Source organism: Perca flavescens, chromosome 12 (genome assembly GCF_004354835.1).
Source record: "Perca flavescens isolate YP-PL-M2 chromosome 12, PFLA_1.0, whole genome shotgun sequence".
NCBI classification, from domain to species: domain Eukaryota; kingdom Metazoa; phylum Chordata; class Actinopteri; order Perciformes; family Percidae; genus Perca; species Perca flavescens.
Genome location: NC_041342.1, coordinates 12,856,306 through 12,883,746, shown reverse-complemented (window position 1 = coordinate 12,883,746; position 27,441 = coordinate 12,856,306). Strand labels below are relative to the sequence as shown.

Sequence of the window (27,441 nt, the reverse complement as noted above, 5' to 3'; positions counted from 1 at the left end):
CTTTAGAGCAGAGGCCTTTTTTTTGGTGGAGAAAAGGGGGCAGTTGAAGGACGATGAAGGAGAAGGTGTGTAGGACTGTGTCACTGTTACACCTTGTTTTTACATTTCCTCTTGACCCTTCCTTCTTCATTGTCTTTTTTTTTAATGTTCTTGTCCATGTCTAAAACACTGTGACTTCTGAAAACTATGCTCAAGAAAACCCTCGTGTGACCGTTATGTTCCATCACATGCTATAGAAATTTAACTAACAAAATAAATTGAATGGAAAAAGTGTTTCTGTGATCTTTGCCAGTTTCTTTTTTGAGTGTGGGTTTGTTTGTGTTTACCTGTGACCCTGCAAAGATAGAGGATCAGGACTGTCCCAAATGCGGACAAGCTAAATTACAAACTGACAGTGTTTACTGGTTAAACATAGTGGTTAAATAGGCCTACTCTATTATGCATTGTTAAGGCGTCAAACAAAAGGTTGGATTTCAGTATGTTGATATTTTAAACCCAGAAGTATCCCTGTATCGAATACAAATTTATTTGTAGGCCTAAATCTCATTGAAACAATGAAATTGGCTAGATGCTCAAGACTCTTATTAGATCTCTCAGCCTCATTAATCATGGAAAAACAATTCTTTCTAGTCAAGAGAAGTTATACAGGACAAATCACATATGCACATGTGACAATCAGTAGGCCGTCATTATTAAAGGTATTACTGCACCGGCAAAAGATTGATTGATTGATCCTTGATAGGACATTAGATCATTGATATGTTCTATTATAAATTAAACACATAATGGAGAATGAGTTTTAGATTAAAAACTGTTTTACCCAGTTCACAGAGGTTACCAAAAATCAACTGAATTTCTGAAAATCAGCATTGATTATGAATCCCCTCATGCATCAAAACCGTTTAAGAATATGAAACTATTACATTCGGAGTGCAATGCCTGGTTCATTTTTTGTACATCAGCCATAATTTAACTGAACTCATGAGATGCTAATGAAATCCATGTAGATTTCATCTAAAATACAGCTCCCATGCAAGCCGTTTCAGCAAGTCTCTGCCTGAACTTAAATTGTTTAATTAACAGACTTGATCATATGTCTTATTATTAGTTTTGCATGGTCCCCAGAGGATGATCCTGGTAACATCGTTGACCTTTTTGTTGACTGCTACTATCAATCAAATGTTTTCCCGCAACTAACACTTTGACCCATACCAAGTTGTCTCCAAATGTAAAGTTGGATTTCTCTAAAAGTTTGCCGCTGGCATTCATAGTCACCAGAGAATTAACCATTTCACTCTGTTAACTTGACTCTAGTGCCACTCTCAGGCATAAAATGTCAACCTCCTCTAACTCCACCATCAGGAAATATTTCATATTTATATTTTCAGTCCCACCACTGTTCTTATATCTACATGAATACCATATTTGACATGTTTGTCTATTGGCATATTGTGGGTTGTGATGATTGCTAGCAGGGCTTTGTTAAGTGCAGTCAGGAGACTCGATAGCATGGCACAGTCAGGATTATTGTAATACCCTAAGAAGCCATTTGCGGACTCTTTTGTATAATATGAAGAGTTTTATGGGTATTGCCTAAGCCCTATCATTATTATAATGTAGATATATCATAATTAAATTGATAATTCATTGCAAGATAGAATTAGATTGCTTTTAGTTTGTGTTTTATTGTTATTCCATCATGCCTGAGGTGAGTGTTTCTATATTGTGCAACATGCTTCCTGTCAGTCACCTGACACCCACTGACAGACCCAGTGGGTTTAGGAAATAATCCCTCAAAATGTGTTACCTTACACACTGTCACATTCCTGCTTGTTTGATAAGATTTCTTATTACATTGTTGGATGCAAACATTTGGCAATATGTGTTTTCTTACTGCAGAGTTTAAAATGTCCCCACTTCATGAACAATGAATTTACACTGAATCCACTGAACTGGAGCGTTGAACCACCTGGAAAGTGTCTGGGATCACTGGCTTCCTGGATCATTGTTGTGACTCGTCTGTCTAAATCTCTGCCATTGTGAATGCACACACACACACACACACACACACACACACACACACACACACATAAACACAAGCATACACACAAGCGTTGGCACAAATATCACTACTAAACTGAAGTCTCAAACACAAAACAAACTATATACTCACACGCATACACTTATATACACCCCCTTGCTGCCTCCTCATACACAAATATACACGCATGTACACACACACACACACACACACACCGGCCCACCTGTGTAGATGAAAGGTAGATGCTGTAAATTCCTTTGCTTCTCACACAACAGCTCCTCGTTTGTCAGCCCAAGCAAAGCAGCCCGTCTGAATCTGATACCTCAGTCTTTTGAAGTTACTGTCATGCACGTCCACCTCTAAACCAAACCGCAGACACACACACACACACACACACACACACACACACACACACACACACACTTCCACACCCACACAGACACATACACATACACAAACGCTCACAGTACACAATGTTAATACCAAGTGCCTAGCTAAACTTTGATTCTATTTATGCAATCTCACACACACCCCAAAGTAGTAAACTATACTGTCCAAATTGATTTAGTTTTAAAGTTGTAGGTTAATGAGAACATATTTGCCCCCTAAGTGATGTCATCCTGGGAGCACATGTTGTATTTAATGTTACAGCTCGGTGACAAGAAAATGAAAACATGCTGTCCAGTTATGGGTCACAGCAGGGCTGGAGCCTATCCCAGCATGTATTTGGTGGAAATCAGCTGAACAACTGTTCAGAATAATATTCACAGCTATGAACAAAGGAGCAAGAAGGAGAACACAGGGGGTGAAATGCAACCTTCACCCAAAAAAGGCAACCTTACTTCAATGTGCCTTGCTAATCACTAAGCCACTGTACCACATCTTTATAATCAAAATACTTATTGCATTTTATGTGGTTGTAATATTAAAACATTCTAATTTAAGAATACACTGAGGCAAGACATACACATTTTAAAAGCACCCATTCATTATCTTCTTAATGCCCCAGAAAGAAAATGAAATAATCAGAAACAAATGTGGTGACACAGGCTGGTTTCAATAGACACACACACACAAAACTCTTTGTTGTATTCGAGTTTCCCACAGGCATTAGGCATTGTACAGAGATGTATCAGATAAGAAAAGAGAGCTTACTTTACTTTTGTAACTGAATTTTTCTTTATGTTTGGGTTAGGAGGAGGCTATTCAGGGTTTTGATAGGTATGTGACAACAGGATGGTATATGAGTACGGAAAGACCATAATTTAACCAAAAAAACTGACGTTTACCTTACCCACTCCAGGGGTGTTGTTCTTTATGTCTGATTCTCACCTCTGACCTTCACGTAAAGGGATTGGAAAAAAAAAAAGAAATATATATGTATATATATATATATTTCTTTTTTAATATATATTTTTTATATATATATATATATATATATATATATATATATATATATTAACAATTTTATGTTTAACATTAATTTTAAAAAAAAGTGAGGATATTGAACTTCTAGTCCCCTTGTTTGAATACTTTCTGACAGAAAATAAATGAAAGACCTTAAAGAAAATTCTGCCATCACATGAATGTGGTGTCAAGATGTTTCTAATATACGCCATCTGCATTCTCACATGAATTACTGTGTGTGTGTGTGTGTGTGTGTGTGTGTGTGTGTGTGTGTGTGTGTGTGTGTGTGTGTGTGTGTGTGTGTGTGTGTGTGTGTGTGAAGCAGTGTTGATCACATGATTGTATAAATCTATGGAATTAATTCACTTGCTGTGACAGAGCAGTACAAAAACAGTTCAATATAATTTTCTCTCTGTCCCTCTTATCTGTCTCCTCTATCATTGGCACAATTATTGCTAAAACACTTCAGCCAAAAAACAGAATTTAGTGATGTAAGTTATAATAATTGCACTTTCTGGGGCTCCGGCTTCCTTCAACCATTCCAAGGCACATTATTGGACATATTTCTTAGAAGTGAAATTAGGGTAACAGAGAAAAGTGAAATAAGATAACAACAATGGAACATTACAGTCTACAGTATAGCATAATAGAATCACAGGCAGCATGAACATACAACCTTGCAGTAAATCTACATGAGTGAGAGAGAGCAGTGGATGTACAGTATCTCACAAAAGTGAGTACATCCCTCACATTTTAATAAATATGTCATTATATCTTTTAATGGGACAACACTGAAGAAATTACTCTTTGCTACAAGGTAAAGTATTAAGTGTACAGCTTGTATACCAGTGTAAATGTGCTGTCCCCTCAAAATAACTCAACACACAGCCATTAATGTCTAAACCGCTGGCAACAAAAGTCAGTACACCCCTATGTTAAAATCCCATAGAGGCAGGCAAATTTTTATTATATAGTACCCCATGCCAATCTGTAGGTATGGTGAAGGGTATGTGATGAAGTGGGGCTATTTTAATTCCAAAGGCCAAGGGAACTTTATCAGGATGCATAGTATCCTGGATCCATGAAATAACTGGCCTTTAAAAATAAAAATCTGCCTGCCTCTATGGGAATTTAACATAGGGGTGTACTCACTTTTGTTGCCAGCGGTTTAGACATTAATGGCTGTGTGTTAAGTTATTTTGAGGGGACAGCACATTTACACTGGTATACAAGCTGTACACTTAATACTTTACATTGTAGCAAAGTGTAATTTCTTCAGTGTTGTACCATTAAAAGATATAATGAAATATTTACTAAAATGTGAGGGGTGTATTCACTTTTGTGAGCTACTGTAGCTGTGATTTATAGAGCTAGCTCCCTCTTTTCTGTCTGCGAGTGCAGTGTGTGGGCCCAGATAGCAGTTGATAGTCCAGATAACACGATCTCTCCCACTGCCAACTCCTGACCTGTGTGTGAAGGTGAGATCAATGAAGGAAAAGAAAACACAATGAAGGAACAAAAGACTGAACTCGTGATCTGGTGATGCTGGTGTTTGTTTGTATGCATGTGTGTGTGAGTGTGTGCACTGCTTGGGTGGCCCAAGGATGAGCGCCCATTGTTGCTAGAATTCAATAGGGCTGATTAGTGGAAGAAAAGTGAAGAAAAGTGAAGAAAAGTGAAGAAAAGTGTGAGTGTGAGTGTGTATGTGTGTGTGTATGTGTGTGTTTGTGGAAAAACATGCACTGGCATGCGTGTCTGTGTGAAGCAGGGGGTGGTGTATGTGTTTGTGCTTTTGCACTAAGCGCAGCAGAGAAGAATGGGGGAATTAGCTGTAAAGCCAGTGAGAAAGCAGACTTCAGGGTGACATACCACACAAATCCGGGGAATGGGGATTGTTTCTCTCCACATCCACAGCAATGCTTTGTTTCAATACAAGAACTCTCTTGCCGGCCTCCATACAGTGATAAATTATTTAAAAAATAAATAAATATGAATGTTTTTTTAAAGCTGTCAGTCAGCTAATGATGTATATGATTGCAATGACCAATAGCTTAAGACATAGGTCACTTTAACTTACTGTTAAGAAGCCATTTGTAGACTTTTTTAATGTAGCATTCTAAATAATCTACTGTCAGATGTTTTAACCAAAAGCATGCACATGTTAATTTCGCTGCAATCATTTGCTCTCTCGCCATTTTGTGCCTATTCTCTAAAACGAAAAAAAACACCTTTGAGAGTATAGTTTCTCTACTGCTGCCTGTATTTATATATATATATATATATATATATATATATATATATATATATATATATATATATATATATATATATATATATATGTTCCAGCTGTGATTGCACACTGCACCGGATTGTTGCCCTGAGTTCTTCTAATCATCTCTCACAGGAAGAACGAGATCAATATTTGTTGAAAACGCTCTTCAACATAACAAATGTGTTTGTAATCTATACTCTGTGTGTGTGTGTGTGTGTGTGTGTGTGTGTGTGTGTGTGTGTGTGTGTGTGTGTGATCACTTGATGATATACCTTGGCCGTGACCGGGACTATTGAGGGGTGGCAGGAGGAGGAGGAGGAATACGAAGTTCCAGGCAATCATGCAGACAGGCGGGAGGGCCCGAATAGTGTAAACATGTTTTAAATAAACAGGAACCAGCGTAATGCCCTTTTAATTGATTCATTCTGTGCTTTGCTGTTTACAGAAGGGCCTAAATATGAGCCTCGTAAGGCAGAGGCCTTGTGTTTATAAGTGGTTTGTTTAGTTCAAACAATAACAGTTTGAACACCAGCCGTAGTTTAGATCAGTCGAGATGCGTTGTGCTGTAGTGCTCTGCAGCATTGCATTTTTTGTTTTGTGTTTTTCATGTTGGCCCTCTTTCTCCTCATCACTCTCTTTGTGTGTGTTTCCATTTGAGAACTCCATTTTAAGGGAGAAGAAAGGAGCTAAAGCAGCTCTCTAGAGTACCCCACTGTCTCTCTTTACAGCCAGAGTATGTTGGTGTGTGTGTGTGTGTGTGTGTGTGTGTGTGTGTGTGTGTGTGTGTGTGTGTGTGTGTGTGTGTGACTGAAGTTTAAATTGTAGCCACAGTGTAATGATATGGTGGCATGGCATTGAGGGGTACTCCAAAGGGAGGGCGGGGGTTGGTAATTAAACATATGCAGACACAGACACATACAGAGGGTGACACACACACACACACACACACACACACACACACACACACACACACACACACACACACACACACACACACACACACACACACACACACACACACACAGTCAGACACAGTCAGACACACAGAGAGGCAAAGAAAAAGAGAAAAGCTAAACACATCCAAGTGGGGTAGTAAAAGCTAATGAAGGCTCAGCGCTAGGCTGGCACAGACAGCCATTTCATGTGGTGAAGAGGAGAGAAGGAGGAGGAGGAGGAGGAGGATGACTGGGGCAGGCTGGGGAGTAATAAGGCAGAGCCTTACTCTAAAGCAAGTTAGGCAAACCAGAGGATAAACTGTAATTGACACCATGCATAAGCGTGTTTTTTTAATATTGTTTGCAGGGTCTGCCAAATGATTGTCTATGCAATGGAAAAGGCAAACAATGGCATTAACACATTTGTGGAGCACTAACGATAAAACTAACAGTGTATCTTATTAGAGTACTGTAAGGGTTACGTAGCTAACAAGCACAGGTCCACTTAGTTGAGTACCCAGTAACGATCACAAACAAGTACATTTGGAAATAATATAGGAAAGTTAGGTCATTCAATTAATTTAACTTTGAATAAATACATCAATATATGTATGCTGCCTTAATACACAACACTAAAATGATTGTGTCACTGTGAGGTGTAAGTGGTAATGTGCAAGATTACTATTCCCAATCTTTTGTTTTTAATGATGGTGATAGCTTTGATAATAAACCAAAGTGTGGTGTTTTTTAACCACACTTCAGAACTCACAGTGTGGCCAGTGCTGTGGTTTCTTTATTTCTGTATTTTTTTATTCATAAAGTTTTTTTTAAACTTTTTCCCCTATGTCAGTTCAGCTTTCTTGATCATGGTAAGTATAGTCTTCCATTTGTCTCAAATGGAAGGCTTGCTGATTTTCTTAACAAACAGCACATTACTTATGATGAGCCAAGGTAGTTTTGCCAAAAAATATGCAGCTAATTATAAATGCAGACAACTTTTATCCAAGCTAAATCAATCCTTTTTGCAAAGATGACCCTTAGCTTTAATTCCACAACATGAAAATATTATCCTGGTGTGTATAGGATCATTTTGCATTTTTCTAACCGCACTGGCAGATTTATTCTCTTAATGTAGGAAAATAAGGCTTTTAGGAATTAGTGATAGACACAAATGACTTGATAAGATGGTAATGTTTGCATCATGGTCATGGTTTCAGGGAAGGCTGTAAAACTGGGTATGTGAGTATTTTTTCTTTTTAATAACTTGGGGTCTACATGTTGTGCCCTGCACTATGCAAGCAAACATATGACTTCTCTGGTGAGTCCCATAAAAAAAGAAACAAAGAAACAGTGGTGGGTTTTAAGGATTAATTTCAAAAGCACACTGACACATTTCTGCACTATTCATGGTTTGTGGTTATGACTGGTGTTCCCTTGAAGAGGTTGTGTGCAGGCCTGCAGTATCTCAACCTTTATCGTTCACATGAAGAAACGAATTCAAGAAGTGAATTCAAGAATAGCATTTATGGGCTAATTTCATAGTCAAGGATACAACTTTGTTTCAGATACATTTTTATTTTGTCACTAAAGTTTCAATGGAAAGGATTAAAGTCGTAGTCTAATTTGTCTTTCTTATTTTTTAGCAGTGAAGTAGCCTTCTCTGTGCTCAGTGGTTTGACATGGAAAACTGATGAAGACCAACAGGGAAATTGTGAGTGACAGAGTGGCCCTGTGGACTAGTTACTGACCAAATGGAGAAACAGAGAAACCAAGAGTTGCACTCTGTGACTGAACATGTGTGTGTGGCTGTGGGTGTAAAGCAATAACACTAATGGCATTCAATACAGCACACAAGACCTTAATGTCCTAAAAGTGTCCTAAAAGAGCCCTAAAAGTGTCCTACGTGTCTTATTATTTACTAAAAATGTCAGATTATATCACTTTAAATATCAAAACTGGTGTTGCCAATTCTGTAATTGGTTATAAAAGTTCTTCTTACTAGTGCAAATATTGCTTTTTAGACATATATATTTCATATATTTTATGGTTTTATTGGGAATTAGTCTCGGATTGCCAGACCTTCCTCCACAGTGCTGCGGAGGAGGGTCTGGCTAGTCCACACAACATTCTGGGATGGGAGAAAAACATGCTCTGGTTTATTGGCATTTCTTTAGACCAATCACAATCGTCTTGGGCGGTGCTGAGTGCAAAATAACCTCAGGAAGGAACTTGTTTTGGTAGAACATGTGTACGTTCAATGGTTGTTTTAGTTGTGCAACCTCAGTATTGAATTTACCCTGCAGAGATGTGAGGAGCAGTTATGGACATAGACTAATTGGGAATAGGCTACACAATGCTGCAATGATTGTGTCATCCAACATCTGCAACGTGCTGTGACCAACAGGGGGCATAGTTACAGTTAAACAAATTTTGGAAGTGATTACAGTCTGCATTTAATGCTGCTTGTATTAAATGAACATGAAGACCAGAGAGGAGGATTGGTCAATGAGGATTAGCAGGTTTTGAAATGGGTCGCAGAAGTTAGTCTGCATCAAGCCTTGCTTTTGTTTAATGAAGCATTTCATTCACTCTGTCCACAGACTAATTTGCTGCTTGATACTGTAATGTAAGGCTATCTGTGTGAAGTGAAATGTATTACTAGTTAATCATTAACACAAAGACTGTTCTCTGCATCAACTAAAGTGATTCTTATTACTCTCATAAATCAACTTTGGTAGGACACAGTTTCAAATGATTGCTATCAGTAATGTGTGGTACCGTAGAAGTAACCAACCTGTAGACAGACAAGCCATTGCTATACTGTAACTGCAGCTGTGTGCACTACCTAGACCGATCTTTACTGCAGACCAAATAAATAAAAAGCATTATAAAAATAACAAATCAAATTTGCCAGCTGGGCTAACTGGGGCATGATCTGTGTGACAGAGCTTACTGAACTACTTCACTGCTTTAAATGATGTGTTTGAAGAGTAAGCTTAGTCTATATGGCAGCTTTTCTTAAACGATGGGCCGGGAACCAAAATGGGTCACTGGCATGTTTCAGTGGATCCCCACATGCCAAGAATACTAACATGCTTTAATGAGCGAAAGGTCCCAACTCACTCAGTATTTGCTCAGTTTGGCTTCTTGGCCGTCAAAGTTTTACATCCCTGCTGTAGCTATGTTGGACGCACACTAAGTTCAGTTATGAAACATTAATCACACCAGACCATCAACTGGTTGACACTATAGAAAAGTACACATATAAAAGTTATATTCTAATATTGGCCCAGTTTATGCTTTTATTTCCAAGTCCTGAGTTTGCTGTCAATGCCTGCATGTTGCTCTTAGTGTTTGTAGCTATATTGCTCTCTGCTGGCCATTTTGTACAATGCAACATCGACATCCTAATATCCTAATATTACAGAGATGTGAGATAGGGTTTCCTTTAAATAAGATACAAACTATTTGGTAGAAAACTAACTTTTTAGTTTTACCATTTATTTTCAAGCTAAACAACATATACATTCTTTCTTTAATCTTCCCTTCACCATCCTATTGGTCTGTATTCCAGCATCACTGCGAGTAGTGGCTGTCAAAAATCGACATCCAAATATTAAAGCCATTCTAGAGACGTAAATTATGGATATCAAATGCTATGTTTGTCGAAACAATTACGTAATTTAAAAAAAGTGACAGGAGAGTATAAGAATCAGTAGTCTTCTTCAATCATTTTTTCTTCGTTGTTCCTCTCACCGCTCCTCTCAGAGTCTGTCAGCCGTCCTGGGTGGTTCTTAAGTGTGCTTAGCTCATGTACCGTATGCACGTGTGTGTGTGTGTTTGTTTAGTCTGTATAGGGGAACAGAGCCATGGCCTCTGCCAATTTTCTATACACTGAGAAAATATGCTTTTGGACAGATGGAAAAAGGGGAGCAGTTAAACAGACTCAGGGCCAACAGATACAAGGCCCCTCTCACTCAAAATCAACCACCAAGACCCTCCAGACTGAGAAGCAAGCACCTCAAAATTGTGCTGCTGCTTTTCCATGACTGCAATATCCACACAGCATGCTGGTGCAGGGACTAAAGAGACTACCGTTTAGGAAGAACTTCTTCCCAGTGAAATATTTAATCCTTATCAGCATGAGCAAAGCATTGTGTCACAGAGTTTGTCTGAGGGAAATTAATTTCCATCCAGTGTATAGATGGAATTAAATGGATACTTTTAATTCATGACATGCTGAGCAAGATTTCAAACTCTTCTGCAATTCCCAATGAATGCACACAAAAACTAACAAAACCAAAAGCTACAGCTGTTGTAGTTGCTATGACATCTAGCTGTTAGCACAAATGTACAGTATACATGCACATTGCCTTATACAGCTGAGAAGAATAACTGAAACATTCATCATCACCATAATGGCTGCCACTTCACATTGTGTGTTTCTATGACCTGGCCTTCATGTAAAAAGCTGTCAATAGGTAAAGACCACCAGAATACTCAGATGTGATATAGACTTATCAGAGACAGACATACACATGGAGACACTTAAATGACTAACTTGAAACCAGTAAAGATATCATGAATAATTGCATGAATTCAAATACCATAGAAGTTCAAAGTGTCATAACGTTTAAGGATGCACACACATCCACTGCTGTTTAATCTCCCTCTTTGTAGACTATAATTTAAAACAGGAAGTTTCAGGTTTACTACTAGATTTCATTCATTCATTTCAAAGAGACATATAAAAGAGAAAAATATTGTGGCTCAAGTGTCCACGTGGCATCATTTTAAACAATGTCATCGCAATTAATGTCATTATAGAGCTGACACGTGTACAAAAACACGCAGACGGGACCATGTAAACACACAGACACAGCAGTTTAAAAAAAAAACTTGTTTAGCCTACTCCATCCACTCTGAGGACTCCATCCACTCTGAGGAAGTGTTTAGCCTCAGACTAAAGCTGTAAGAATGGATGGACTGACTGACTGGAGGGGAGGAAAAGGGGGGAGGAGCACTCAGAGTAAAGAAGGGGAGAGGAGGGTGTATGGGTTTGGGGGATGTGAGGAAAAGAAGGAGGAGGGGAATACCACCCACTAAGCAAGTTGTGGAGAGGTTCTGGGGGTTGGGCCGTTCACAGGAAACAGTTGTGGCTCCATCCCAGGCCTCACACCAAGCAGCCCTGGGCCACCCAGTCATCGACAGACAGACCTACCAAATGGCCTGGCTGGGCCAAACCGACAGGGATTTGTTTATTTTTCATCCTTTGGTGGTGGGGGGAAAATTGTTCAGCACAAGCTGTTTATTAGACCTTTGATTTGTCATGTGTCAGCGTTCGCTTGCGGGGAATGTGTATACATAAGTCCAGCGTGTGTATAGTTAGGAGGTTTGGAGGCTTAGAGGGTGTGGGCATGGAGGAGTGGAGGAGGCTGGGGGGCAAAAAGAAAAAGAGGAAAAATGGAAAGCCTCCCACGTTGAAGGCAAGTCTGAACTGCATTATGGGTCATTCTCCAGCTGTCCCTGATTGTTGATGTCATGGGGGACTGAACTGTTGTGCCTGATTTGCAATGGGTGTGGGAAGAGAGGGAGCATGTGGACAAACACAGGATTCCTGTGGTCACATGGATGAAATGCAATAGGCTAAATAGATTAGAATTTGGCAGAATTTGGGCACAACTGTGGCCTGATCAGGAAGCAGTTAAAAGTTACTGTGTAAGTAAGAGTCATGGATTCACAGTTCACAGCTGATTTGTAACATTGCCCTCAGTGACCTACAATGAGGAATATTAAAAATAAAAAAGGGATGGATCCAGTGCCTTTGTATGCACAGCATAGTAAAACCACTGACACTTGACACATTTCTTTTGTCTCACAGTACACATCACCCAACCATAAATATAAGTCAGCAGTGATTTATATACAAAATACCTTTTTTTTATTGTTATGAAAACGTATTTAGGCTACTACAGTGTATGTGCTATTTTGCTTTTTAAGAAACAGCACATTTAACTGTGCAGTAACAAACTCAATATGATAAATTATATTAGACAATAATGTAATAAATGACAAAAAGTCCTTGTGATGCAAGACAAAATTAATACCAATAATATTTGATTTGATACATTTCAGGACACTGGTCTATATCATTTTGACTGAGGCTGGAGGCATGTGTTTACAGAAGGGAAGGGGACGTGTTGGTGACAGCAACACTGTCATGAACTGTAACATTTGGAAGTAAATGTACTACAGGGGAAATTGCCACCATACTTATCTATATTAATGTTTTACAGTTTTAAATGTGTTGTTTTTGTTACATAATTATGTCATGTTCACCTGATCTGAAAACTGTAATATCTCATAAAGTCAGATTACAATTTAGGACAGGGGCATTCAGTAAACAAGCATTATTTTCAGAAAAGTATTTTCCACAAAACCGATTTAAATTAGGTTAAGCTCTATCATGTCTATCATCTATCAAGCTCTTATATGTAAACATATTATATTCTGTCATTGGCATCACATTACTGTTACTCCTGGATTTTAAATATGAGAACTTTGCAATAGGTTTATCAAACATATCAGCTGTAACAAGTAGTTTATTGTTGTGAGAAATCTAATCACTAGGCTACACATGGTGGCAAGTAGGCTATACATGATTAAGAGTGCATTAAATATTATAAGCTCATCATATCTTTTTGCATATAAACTCTTTCTGCAAAGTGGTGACATAAAAGAAGTGTAGTAAAGTATAGTGTGCTTCTCTCTGAAGTGTACCCTTGCGGTGCAAAAGTATAATGTCACAAAAAGTATAATAGCTTTCTCAAAATGATTTCTAATGGCCTACACATACATCCACAGAGCCTACTAGTTATAAGCAAGTTATATGCAATAAAGAATACTATCACAAAACCTACTGTTTGTGATTTCCAATTTCCAAAGTTGATTTTCATTGCAGATGTCATTCCTTACTGATCCAGGTAGTGGCAGCATAACGCCAATAGGCTTTATCAAGGCTCTTTAGAACTTCCGCATTAATGTAAGCCAGCTCATTCACTTCCGGTGGAATGTCAGCACAGCAACCAGAGAATGTCTAATAAGGGGAGAACTTCCACTCTCGGGAAAATTCCGGGTTGGTACAATGGGGCTAATAGGGAGTGAGATAGGGAGTGAAGAGGCTCTCCATAGACAGGCTCTGACAGCAACAGCCACCAACCGCAGCATCTTTATAGGACATTTATGAGGTAGAAAACAACCAGGACAGGACAGTAATTCTATATTATAGTAGCGAAGTATAGTAGTTTAGTATAGTTATATAGTTATTTCTTAGCAGTAGGTCTAATACATAAGTGATGGAGAGATGAGAAAGTCGTATAAATTTCAGCGTCGTGAGGGAACGACAGCTGAGCACTGCTGTGTCCCTCTGTGTTCATCGTCAGCAAAATTGAATTCGTCTTTGAGCTTCCATACTTTCCCCTCTGACCATCAACGACGTCAACAATGGATTGTGAAGATCAGAAGAGAAAAGTTTGTTATCTCTCACCACACACTCGAGTGTGCAGTAGACACTTTGTATCAGAGGACGTCGAAGGGGGTAGAAGGAGGCTAAAGCCAGGCGCCGTTCCTGTCTTGTTTCCCTGGAATAACTTCTCTCTCGGAAAAGTAAGACTTGGGGTACAGGAGCGGATCAGAGCCAGACCAGAGAGGATGGAGACCGACAAAGTTGCTGCACTCTTTGTGCCAACGATCATGATTATTGTTCAAGGCCGGACCCTGCGTTTGTGGACTCGGTGGTCTCTGAGAATGAGAGTCTCCGGGATGAAGTTGCCCAGCTGAGGCAGCAGCTGGAGCAGCTGTCAACTCACGCAACGTTTCGGGTTACAGCGATTTGGTGGCTCGGACACAGACATTCGTTTTTACACAAGGTGTGTAAAGCTTTTTTCGTAATTTAATAGACTATACTATTATAATACCTGCTAAACTATTCAGGGCTCGACATAGGCGGGATTCTGAACAGCGATACCCGCGCTACACACACACACACACACACACACACACACACACACACACACACACACACACACACACACACACACACAGCAGAGCCGAGGTGTGTGCGTTACTTAACGCAGCACATGTAACTGACTGGAAACCGTAGCGATGATTATTTACAGCTGCTGGCGCAGATGAACAAACGCTACACTCGTTACTGTAATTAGCCTACAATAAACCCTCCATGATTAAAAGGTAGCCTACATACTTAGTACCCACCTACCTGTTCTACAGGCGTAAACAGGCCTTTCTTTCTGCAAGCATTTTCCACCAATCAGGACACTGCATACTACAACAACGTTTCAGTAATCAAAGACTTTAACCATCACTCCTCAGCGAACTGTTCCCTAATCTGAGATCATTTTCTAGTTAAGTAGCCTATCTAGTTAAGTCTAAGAAAAATTCTAGACCTTGGAAAAATGTAGTTGATGACCCCTGGTCTAGCTTTACTGCTACATTTTTTATGTTATAGTGTTAGTGTGTTCAATTCAAAAATGCATAATGCAGCCTACCATTTGTTTTCCTGTATGCACGTCCATTTGTCTAAGGTACAGGTTCACCTCTAACCATCTGTAGGCTTGTGAGCATGGTACAATAATAATAACTAGTAGATTTAATAAAAGCTTCCTATATTCACTAGACCTACTTTTGTTTTTTTACAGATTTTTATCTTATGACCACCTGATGCGGTTTTGGCAGGTCATCGAACCATCACTGCAGTACATGGTTCGAGGGACCAGAACAAGAACTGCAGATGGTGACTCAGCAAGGCAAAGTACAGCCATGGTACAGATACAGTCTATACAGCCAGTAGATGAACTGTTCCTCTTCCTGAAATACCTTGCCCTTGGACTGAAGCAGAAGGACCTGGCTGACCGGTATGGGGTACACCAGTCTATCGTTAGCAGGATCATTCACACCTGGAGTAATTTTTTGTTTTGTGTTCTTGGCTCACAGCGAATTTGGATACCCCAAAACAAAATCAGTGAGCACTTGCCAGCAGAGTTCAAAGATTACCCAGACACTACAGTTATCCTGGACTGCACAGAGCTCAGATGCCAAACACCTTCCTCTCCTTTACTCCAGAGTGAAGTTTATTCCAGTTACAAGTCCCATTGTACACTGAAGGGGATGATTGGCATGGCCCCTCATGGTGCTGTAACCTTTGTTTCTCCCCTCTTTGCTGGCTCAGTCAGTGACAAGCAGATCCTTGTGGAGTCAGGACTATGTAAACTGCTCAGGCCGGATATGGCAATCATGGTGGACAGAGGCTTCCTGGTGGATGACTGTGTGCCTTGTAAAGTGTACAGGCCTGCGTTCCTAGCCGGAAGTCCTCAAATGCCAGCAAACGAGGTCAGGGAGACCCAGTCTATTGCACGGCTTAGGGTGCATGTTGAGCGGCTAATTCGTCGGTTGAAGAAGCACAAATTCTTTGACACAGTTATCCCCCTAAACATGTTTGGAAATATTAACCAGCTGTATGTAGTCGCATGCCTCCTATTAAATTACCAGAATGGTCCACTTGTAAAAGCTTGGTCTAAGTAGAGGTGTCAATATTTTTGTGGCGTGGTACTGTGGAGGGCAGAGCATTCAAAGAATATAGTTATTGTTGTTGTTATAGTTGTTAATGTTATTGTTTGTTAAAACCGTTACTGTATATAAAACACAGTTGATGGCCGTTCCACATATAATTTTGCTACAGTGAAATTAAAAATAAAATGATACCACAGCCTTTCTTTAGGGATCTCACAAAACGTGTATTTTACTGTGGTCATTACAAGCAGCACTTACACAATACTGTGTTTAGATACAAATAAACATAAGAAAATATGTAATTGAAGGTGACATGTTCTACAGTCAACAATTTAAATACATTTCAGTCAGTGGAAAAAAATATGTCCATCATTTCAGACAGCATGTACAAACATCAGATACTGTACAACACCATACAACAGAGTGTACAATGGTCCTGATGGTGTATAAAACCAAACATTGTGTCATGCAATGCATCAGTTAAACATTACTTAAAATAAATAAATTAAAAAAGAGAGTTCACAAGTACAACAATTACAAATCTCCATCGTCAAAAACTACCCTGGACTGGAGTGATACTGTTGGCACTGGCACTCTCTTGCACTACGTTACCATTGCACCTTTCTGCTTTTTTTGCACACCGCTCATTTAAACATGCTACAATCTAATTTTACTGAGAGGGCACACTATAGATATCTTCCTTTGTATTTCTGTAATATGTATGTGTACGTGGATTTCATATGTCTGTGTGCCTATGTGTATTTGTATAAGATATTAGACACCTTAATTTCCTTCGGGATTAATAAAGTATCTCTATCTATGCAGGCCTGATCTTCATTTTACTTATGGCTATTTAGGAGTTTAATAGACACTGGGATAAATTAGTTTTTGAAATGGATGATCAAATTAACACTAAAACCTAAAATAAATACTAACTGATTAAAACTGATTGAAACAAGTACTGTCAATGGCATGATTTTTTTCAAGCCAAAAGCATAGGTAGATAAAAGTAAAAATAGAAGAAATCAACCTTTTCTTTCATTGTTTTCATGATTCTGCCATCCCTATATATTCTTTGAATGAACATGCCATCTTCTGCATAGACAACAAAATCACACCATTCCAGACCAGTAATGAGCAGTTGTCCCTGTACCTGCCAGTAGTACGTGTGAGATGGTTTTAGCTGTAGCACTCCATCTGAGACCCTAAGGTACGTACAGTCTACATAGCTTCTCACATTAGGACACTTCACCTCCAGCAGTCCAAACGCAGGCTCAGCATTCGGGTCGTATACCAACCCATCTGGTGATGACCCGAGCCATGGTGCATCTGGGTGGATGATGAAACCGCAAGGATAGTGGTTTACATCCTTCTTATATATTCTAATATAGTATTCTTCCACAGCCTTGGGCTCCATCTGAAGACCCCTCTTCATTTCTGCAGTCTGATAACCTGGCCCTAAAATCCTGAGTGCCAGGTTCTCCGCTGAGGACTGTCCTCTCACATGGCAAACCTCTCTAGAAATGCATGAACACACACAACTTGGTCTAAGTATTTAAACAACGTGGCTTTCTTAGAAGATGCCATTCCTTCAGTGTGCTCTGTTGTCTTGTGCTTTCCTCAAGTTGGTGCGCCATGATCTCTGATGTTTCAAGAGATTTCATGTGCAGCTGCTGATGGTAGTTAAGCACAAAACAACACTACGAGGGCCCCAAAGAGTAACCATCAAGAGGTAAGGATGGTTGTGGTGGTGCAGTCGCATGTAGATGTGTCATTGGTGGAGTCCATGCTGGAAGATGGTAGGAGAGAACACTACCTTCTTGGACTTTTCCAAAGGCACTGTCTACTAATGGTACACCCCCTGCTATTCCCATGGTTGTTATTAGTGGAGCAGTTTCCCTTGGAATGCCTTGGTAGATGTCATTCAACCGAAGGACTGACATGTCTGGAAGGTCACAGGTCAGGTTACAGGCTCCTTTGTATAAGTTACTCCTGAAAACATACAACATAACTGATCAGTTAAACAGGCAGTAATGTTATTATTATCAGAAATGAATGAACACATCTGTGTTCTGCTGCTTTACGCTAAGTGCGTGTGTGTGTGGACAGACACAGCAGACACAGAATGTAGCAGAAATATTCAATTTAACTAATGTTACCTGATTCCTTCAGCCACTCTTCTCTCCTTGGGCCGAGCTGACAACACTACCATCTCATTTGTTGGACCAGGCTTGAAACCCTGTAAGCAAATGTACAATACTTATTTAAGGATGATGTAGCCTATGTGCGAACCTGTTGAGAGTTGATTGAAATATTTTAATTGTGGAAGTGTTGTAAACAAACAATACCTGGGTCCTGGGTTTGTGCCATTGTTGCTTAGACCCTGTACAGCTGTGAGTAGGGGGGAAAGCTATTGCTCCCTGTTGGCTGTAATGTGAGGTTTGGTACAGCAATGCTGCAATGTGATTGCATAGCGCAAGCCCTGCCACACATGAGCACTGGCATGCCAGCAGTTCAACAGGCTTTGAGAACAATCTGTAAAATAAATGTATACAAGTTGGTAAAGTAACCTATGTGTTTTTGATGTTCGGGTATGTTAGTGTATAATATAACTAAAATACTGTACATGTATTAACCTACTGGAATTTAGTCACTTGCTGTGTGCGGGTGAACTAATATCTTGATACTTATACTGCAAATACCATTCATTCCTAAAATGCATTTTTTACAACACTGAACCTGCTCTCATTTCCCTACACTTAAGTTGTGTGGTCGCTCGCTTTTCCTCAAAGACACCTCTCCTGACTCGTTCTTGTCAGAAACTGAGAAACAGAAACATATCAGCTAGCGTAACGGCATAACGTTAGTTTACGCCAGCATAACATAGCTTTAATACACTATTTTTATGACTGCCAGCCTGTTTATCTCAAAGAGCAGGAGCTCACATACATTTCACTGCTAATATGTGATTCAGCATGATTATATTATATTGTTCGATGTTACATTATAAACGTTAACGTCATTGATATGTAACGCTACTCTCGCAGAACCTCAGTTAACGTTAGGTTAACGGTTACATTGTACACTTACCTTCATAGTCATGAATATAGCTGGTTATGTACAGCTTAAATCCTTTTTCTTTTTTGCTTGATGCCGTGGTTGAGTAGGCCTTAATAAGACGGTGTACATCGTTGATAGTGACACGGGGTAAGTCTTGAAGGCAACGAGTGTAGAAAGTCATTGTTTTGGTTTGCCGAAAAAAGACTGCCTGCCGAAATACGACTGCCCCCCCAACTCAGGACAGCAACGTCTGACAATCACACAATTTGCTATACTTGCATGTTATGAGGTCTACTAAAAGTCCCAAAAAGTTTGTCTTTGTCAGCCTTTGCAATCCTGAGTTATGGGGGTGCAGTCCTTTTTTGGCAAGGGCCTATATGGGACCTGCCGAAATGTGACTGCCCCCCAACTCAGGACAGCAACGTCTGACAATCACACAATTGGCTTCTGTATTTTTTTCAAACTTTTCAGGACTTTTAGTAGACCTCAGTCACATTTATTACATTTACATTATTAGGCCTACATTTTATATACGGAACACACACACAAAGCGACGCACGGGTCTGCTCCAGAGCTCCGTGAGTTTGAGCCTGAACCATGTAGACTGTTAACGTCACAGCAAAACGGGAACTTAAACTTTGTGTTGCTTAAAACAACTAGACTAATGACATTCGGGGCTACAATAAAAACATTTGGGGCTGAAGCCCTTCACAAGTAACCTGGTTAATATTGGTGCACATAACTATTTAGACTGACCAACATTGCCCTCTAGCGGCGTGCAGTCGTATTTCGGCAGGCAGTCTTTTTTCGGCACAACACCGGCTCTGACAGAAAGCTCACCCATTGACATATATGAGCTCACCTGACGACAGACGACCGGAAGTGATTGGGCTGGCTTGTCCGTAACCAGGAAGTAACTGTGCATATAGCCAGAGAATGTCTAATAAGGGGAGAACTTCCACTCTCGGGAAAATTCCGGGTTGGTACAATGGGGCTAATAGGGAGTGAGATAGGGAGTGAACAGGCTCTCCATAGACAGGCTCTGATATAGCCTATTTCAACGCCGCCAAAGTTTGAAACTGGTGTTCCGGGTATTGAAGGATCTGATTGGTCCTCGGCGGCCTTCTTCTTTTATGGCATTTTTTCAAATTTAAAATCCAAGAGACCAGCTTCAGGTCATATGCTGGCCGAAAGTTATGCTGCGTTCAAGCCACCTCGGGAATAACAGGCACCGCCCCCCTGGTTTAGTTTGTTTCAGACTGGCAGCGTTCACATGGTCGGGATGAGTGTTCTTCTTCTTCTGTTATATTGGCATTTGGCATAACAACTTTTTACATGACTGCCACCAACGGTTGGCCGTAGCCTAGAGCATCAAAAATCTTTTGTTATTGTGGCCTCCATGTTTTCACACACCTGATGCTCTAGGCTACGGCCAACCGTTGGTGGCAGTCATGCAAAAAGTTGTTATGCCAAACAGCAATATAACAGAAGAAGAAGAACACTCATCCCGACCATGTGAACGCCAAGGGGGTAAGCTTCGCTTCAGAACGCGAACCTCTGATGGCGCCATTTTGTTGCTACAAAGCGATCACCTCTTGTTAGCATTACACTTACCGCCATTTTTTTTTACGTCACTTGACTGCGAATAACTTTACATCTGAAGCGTTTAAAGACTCTATTTGTCCATTGTTTATTTCTAAAGAAACACGACAATGCATAAAAGACTCCATTACCTTGTACCTCACGTTATGGCTCCGTAGCAGACGTTTTTGTAAAAATAGGCTAACGATTGTGTCATAACCAAGTGACTTACTGTCGCACAGTAGAGGAATTAACGTACAGTAGAAGCTCGCAGGCAGTTTCGACTTACATTAGCTGTTTAGGTTTAATTACTAATGTTAACTATATGTTAGTTAGCAATAATTAGCCTGTGCTTTTGTTATCTCCTTACATATACCTACGCTCTCTCCGTCTCTGTAAGATTGGAAATGATTGAGATTTCTCTTGTCACAGCTACCAGAAGACTTACAACTTTCAGACACGTTGCTCACGTCACATTTACGTGGTCTCTGTCAGTTGGAGGCTGCGCAGTAAAGCAAGAGATCACCGGAAAAGTGCTTCTAATAGCCTTCACTGGTCTCCGTCCAGAGACACGGGATCTATTGGTCCATTATATACTGTCTATGGTGAACGCTGCCAGTTAGAAAAACAACATAACCACGGGGGCGGTCCCTGTTATTCCGAGGTGGCATGAACGCACCAAGTGACATCCATTTATACTGCGTCACTGCCCATGGAACATATTGAAACATAGAAAATAGTTTACCAATTAAAGACAGTTTTTATTTATCGTATGAGTAAACTATTTCATTTATTTTTATTTCATTTTTATATCATTTTTGTTTTACATTTATATTTCTGGAATTTTGATAGGGGCGGCGCCCCAGCGCCCTCCATTGACAAGCCGCCACCGATAACCTTTCAGCTTGCATAATTCATTGTGTACTCTTTTCTTTTGAAAGGTAGCCTACTTATTTGTACTCAGCTGGAGTCATATTTGTACCTTTGATGGTACATTTGTGAAATTTGTACCTTAAAGAACTTAATTGTACCGTCACTGTACCTTTATTTCTGAGAGTGTACAGTGATATATCACACATATTGGACCATTCTGATGTAGGATTTTAAAATTAAAGGCATTGAAAATGTCCAGTTAAAACTATATTGTAAATCTTTTTCAGGCTTCTACACTCAAGGCGGGGTTGTGCACTTTAAATAGTTTTTTAATGTTCAGTTTACTTAAAATAAATGTCTTTGTTAGGTCACTTTGTAGAGGTAACTCTTTAAGGCTGCTAATTAAAGCCATATTTTAACTATTTTTCAGGCTGCTAACTAAAGCTATAGTTTAACTCTTTTTCAGGCTTCTCTAAAAATGAAACCTCCTGTTTAGCCAGACTCATTTCACCTCAGGGTGATAGTAGCCTACACCACCCCCAGACTGTCACTCGGGTAATATCGAACCATTCTGATGTAGGATTTTAAAATGAAGGGCTTTATGTCCAAAAAGAATTCCAATTACAGTAAGCTATATTATTCGCTTTTTCCGATGTTTTTGGCGCTATCTTCAATGTTTTTGACATTTTTCTTTCAGCATTTTTGTTGCTTTTTTTTCTATGATGGCTGAGGTACTTTTTTGCAGACTTTTTTGCAGACTTTATGTCGACCAAATCGTAAGTGAGAGTGCTATGTGAGACATGCAATAATACAGTCAATATATTAGACTTTTTCTTTTAAATAAAAGCATGTCAGTAAACTCTACTCTACTATGTATGGCCCTTGGTGTGATTAATTTGGTTGGTCTATAGTGAACACTAATGTAGCTCAGCGTAAATTCAGACAGGGAGACTTCTATTACGTGGCTTCTCTCCCTTTCACTGATCAGCTGGGCGGTGGGTGTTACAGTTATGTATACCAATTAGGAGCGGGCACTTAGGTTCTGACCAATCACAGCTGACTACCGTGTTTTAAAGCTGTTCTCTCTTCTGCCAGTTGTTTTTCAGACTGTAGTGCGACCCGCCTCCTCCCCTTCCACCTCCAGGCCTTTTAGACGGTGTCCTCGGTCTCCTCCCGGCTGTCGGCTTGTGTTTCGTCTTCGGCTTTTTCTCGCCACCACCAGTGTCTGGTTTCCATTGGGGGATGTTTGGTTTTCCTTAACCATGACATTTGCATAGATACCCCTTAACAATGGAGACTAATCTCCAAACAACTTGTGTTTGTACTTACTTGGTTATCTTGTTAATAAATGTTTGCATATCTGCAACGAAGTCTCTCCTGATTGAATTGGTGTTGGCACTAAAACCCCAGCAAGGCCACCAGTCTGGAGCGCTGAAGTATCTGTGAATATGGTGATAACAGCATCAGAGCACAAACAAAGCTAGAGAAGTTGACAAGCCGATGGTGTCATATGCAGACACTAGTTAGTCAGCATCTGTTACATTCAGACACTCTGATCACATGACTTCTAATTAGAGCTGTAATCGGGCCTTAAAAGTTAGGTCCTACAAGGCCCAAGCCCGACAGAAGTCAACCCAAGCCCGACAAGTAGTCTATATTTCGATTGACAGCTTTTAAAAAATTATTAAAATGTGCGCACGCACACAGCTCTTTTGCCTTTTGTCAAGAATGAGTAATTTCTACTTTTTTAACATCATGTATTCGTGACTAACATAGGCTATAAGCCACTTTGAAGTTGGAACAAAGAAATAAAATAAGTCCTCCAGAGGTCCGCCTCCGTTTCACCTCCTCAGCCTCCATTTTCGCGCTAATCGAAACACATCACCTGACCGCTCATTTACCTCGCAAGCTCAAGCCCGAGCCCGAGCCCGGCCAGAGCCTGTGTAAAATGATAGAAATTAAGACCGAACCCGACCGAGCTCGTCGGGTTCGGGCAAAGATCTTCAGCTCTACTTCAGATAACAGTTTAATGCAATCCCAGTGCCACTTATATTAAAAGTAGTGAAAGTGCAAAATGAAAAAAACATACACTTAAAACATATCTTTATTTTCATTTCCTTTAAAGCCTTCTGGACAGATACAGTTCACCTCAGTCATAAATCTTTCAGTCATCAAATTGTTGTTCAGTATCAAAGTCATGTTGGATGTGGTACTGTGTAGTATCATTCTGTTCTTAACACTCATGTGATTGGAGGGGTGGAACAGGAGCGATGCACATATCACTTAGTTGTACATGATTTCTGATCAATAAAGTTCTTCTTAAACAGTTAACCCTTATTGCAAAAGGTGCTTTTGGAGTTTGATGTGTGTAGGGCTCTTTTTTGTTGTTCTTATTTTTCACAAATAATTCAAAATGTAAATAATTGCATTGAAATTATTAATTTTAAAACCCACTGCACTGCAAACATCATGTAGTTACCATTTATTTGTATCATTTCTTGTTTTTCTTATTACTCTGGCACATAACCAGCAGCTCATCTGCATTTTATTACATGTTTGAAATAAATCATTTTATTTGTCTCTTTACTTTTCATTAGTGGATTAGTGCTGCAGCAGAAAATATAACAACCTTTAGATACATTTGCTTTTTTAGAGAGATCTGGAGCGGAGTGTAGTTTTAAGATCACTAGTGTGAACTGAGTAATACAATTATTACAAATAATGTTGTCAGCCATGATTAAGAAATGCAACTATGAAAATTCTTTTTATGTACAGTCTGCAAATTAAATTTGTAGGCTGTAGATAATTCATTTCTATATTATGAGCCAATTCAATGAAGCAAATATGTATCCATCGTAAACACCTCAATATGTGAGACAAACGTGTCAGCTATGTTGCACATTTAAACATGTATTTAAAGCTGCACCAATCAATATTTGTCATATTCACAATGGATGGATTGTAATGTAAAAGGTGAGACTTGTAGTGAAAAACCCACACAGAATGATCACCATCTCTGCAGAGCTTTTAGTAGCAGCTGTTTCCAGGGAAAACGCTCTGATAAAGCCACAAAACACTAGCTGCTCAGCAGCAAACAAAACACAGACCTAGGCTGCGTTTCATTGGTGTCTCAACATGCCCTCCTTCACCCCCCCTCAGCCCTTGGTATGACGTCATAGCATACGTCGCACGGAGGCCACATGGACAGCAGAGGGACAGTGGGCGGGGCAGGAGCGGAGGAGGGAAATGGAACACACACCTTTTTTCACTTTCAGCCCAAACTATACGGCTTAAAGGCCAAAATGCCCCAAAAATGATCTTAAAAACAAACAAACAAGAATCAGTCTTCATTGATTTGCACTGCTCGTCGTCATGTTGGAAAAAGTTAAACATAATTCAACTCTTGCAGCAGGCGGGCGAAGGTGTGTGATGAACACAACCACAACAGTGTTAACAATCTATGTTCATTTCACTGGGACAAATACAATTGATTGATTGATTGATTGATTGATTGATTGATTTATTGATTGGGCCTTGAGAACTGAGTTATGACTGCAGTAAAAATGAATTAGTGCAGCTTTAAAGATGACCATGTGCTAATAAAAGTGTAATGAGGATGTTGCAGGTGTACAGATGGAAACAGCTGAATGCTTTCGACACATCAGATACCACTGAACAATTAGAGCCCTGTCCTTTTTACAGTCTCACAGAATCATTCCATCACTGAGGCATGTAAAGTGCACATACACATTCATCATGTATCTGTTTTATAAAAACTGATAAAACAAAAAAACAAACACAAAATGAGCTTACTAGTTTTGCTCACGCCAACCAAACAAACAGAGGCAGCAGTGGCAACCTCTAAATAAAGAGACATTGGAAGTTTCAAACTTTTGCCAAATATCTGCCAGTTAGAAGCTACTCTCAGCCTTCAAGCCTCTGAAAAAATATTTTCTCTCAGCTTGCTACTTTGAATGATGGATTCCAACATTAACACAACATTTCTGCCAAAATGCCAACTCTTTTGGTCACTTCAAATGACAGCTTCTCTGCATGTTTTCGCCTGTGCTCTTCTCAGTGGTTGAAAGTGGGCGGACCTTCATTAGAAACAGGCAATGCCATGTACTTCTGAGCACCAATAAGGATTTAGCAACATTTAAAATCAAAAGCTGGTGACAGTTTGTGGGTTTGCTTATGTAGCTTAGTTTTGGACTGATAAACTCCATGCACACTAAAATAATCCAGAGGGCTCCAGCAAAAACAAGAAGGTCTGACTTTTGCCGCAACCCCGCGTAGTGCAAGGACACATTCCTGGTAGATAACTTTGTAACGGGTAGTTCTACTGTTTACCCTGGTATTCCAAAAGTCATATGACCTGTCCTAGTACTTCATAGTACTTAAAATGTCTCTATTGTTTGACTGTGCTTTGAACCAAGTAAAGACGCTTGTTAAAATCCAAATACGCTGGGTGTCAATGCATTTTTTGTATTATATGTATGTGGCATAATGGTTTCAGGGGGGAGCCACATTCACCTCTTCTCTTTACCCCAATTCCACAAATGAATATGATCCACCTGCAGACTACCCGCAAGCTACACAAGCTTGAACCTGACTGGGTCAACAGAAGGGGGAAGCATACAGCAGCACCATCTCAAATGTCTCTTTTACCCTCTCCTCGCCCTAGACTTCCTTTCTTTTTCATTGCGGTCCGAGGAGCTGCATCATTACTTCTCCTCTTCTTCTTCTTCTTAAAAGCATAATGAAGCATTTTCTGTCCCTTTTTGTCATGAATCCCTCTGCTCCGTGTCAGTCTAGTAACCCACCACCAGAACTTTCTTCATGTGCTCGTACACCGTACACGTAGGAGATGCTGACAGCTGGAACCACTTTGAGGAAGTTGGGGGTGATGCCACGATACAGGACCGGTACACCTTCATGGGATATGATGTATTTGAACTGGCCCACCATGGTCAGCTTGGGTTTACCCTCAGAGAGGGCTGAAAGAAGAGGCACAATGGAGGTTATTGCTGGATCATTGTTCATCCTCTGTATGTTTACAGCATGTCTGAATCTACAGTAGGTTACGTATATCTCACCTTGCGCCTGCATACGTGTCCGAATGAGAGCGAGGGGATAGGATGCCAGCTGGCCGCAGGTGCTGGAGATGGTGCCACAGCCCAGCAGGACCAAAACTCCTGGATCTGCTGAGTCTACACAGTACCTCTGGAGACAAGCGTTCTCCAGAGTCTCCAAGCATGAGCCGTCAGAAAGAGTTTCAAAAATAAGGGAGAAGAGTGAAAGAAAATAGGGTATACAGTAAGAGGAAAGAAAAAAGGAAAGGAGATGAGAGTCCTTATTAAAAAACAATCAATATATTCTTATATGCACTTCATTTTAATTTGCCTTGACAAATAAGTATAATTGTATGTTCTTTTATGCTGCTGTAATGTTATTGGAAGAAAAATGGGAAAATAAGATTGCTTTTAACTGTGTTGGATTATAAGAGAGAGGATTCCCTTCTCCCTCTTAGGAAACATATATTTAAAGCATAAGGCTGGGGACATTCTATATTGTTCTTACTATTATCTGTCATGAAAAGACCAAACCAACAATAAAGGTATCCTACTAACAAGTAATTAGTTGTGTATTGTGTATCCAAAGCCTGGTTTATTTTATTGCGCTCC

General features: G+C 39.9%; 1 protein-coding gene and 1 long non-coding RNA gene across 3 annotated transcripts in view; both read right to left on the bottom strand.

Moving 5' to 3' along the window:
- Positions 1-16,463: 16,463 nt before the first annotated feature.
- On the bottom strand, positions 16,464-19,495 carry LOC114565511 (uncharacterized). Its single transcript, XR_003693937.1, has 4 exons — positions 19,334-19,495; positions 18,592-18,778; positions 18,403-18,482; positions 16,464-18,235 (listed from the first exon to the last, which is right to left on the bottom strand). It is a non-coding gene; the product is annotated as an uncharacterized LOC114565511 (long non-coding RNA).
- A 5,789-nt stretch (positions 19,496-25,284) lies between these two features.
- The window catches only part of LOC114564993 (calcium-binding mitochondrial carrier protein SCaMC-3), a 52,650-nt gene continuing 50,493 nt past the window's right edge, over positions 25,285-27,441 (bottom strand). For both annotated transcript variants that reach the window (XM_028592755.1, XM_028592756.1), the window contains 2 exons: positions 26,854-27,004; positions 25,285-26,754 (listed from right to left, as the gene is read on the bottom strand). In XM_028592755.1, the coding sequence (XP_028448556.1) occupies positions 26,564-26,754; positions 26,854-27,004 (342 nt within the window). In that variant the 3' untranslated portion in view covers positions 25,285-26,563. The remainder of the gene's footprint in view (positions 26,755-26,853; positions 27,005-27,441) is intronic.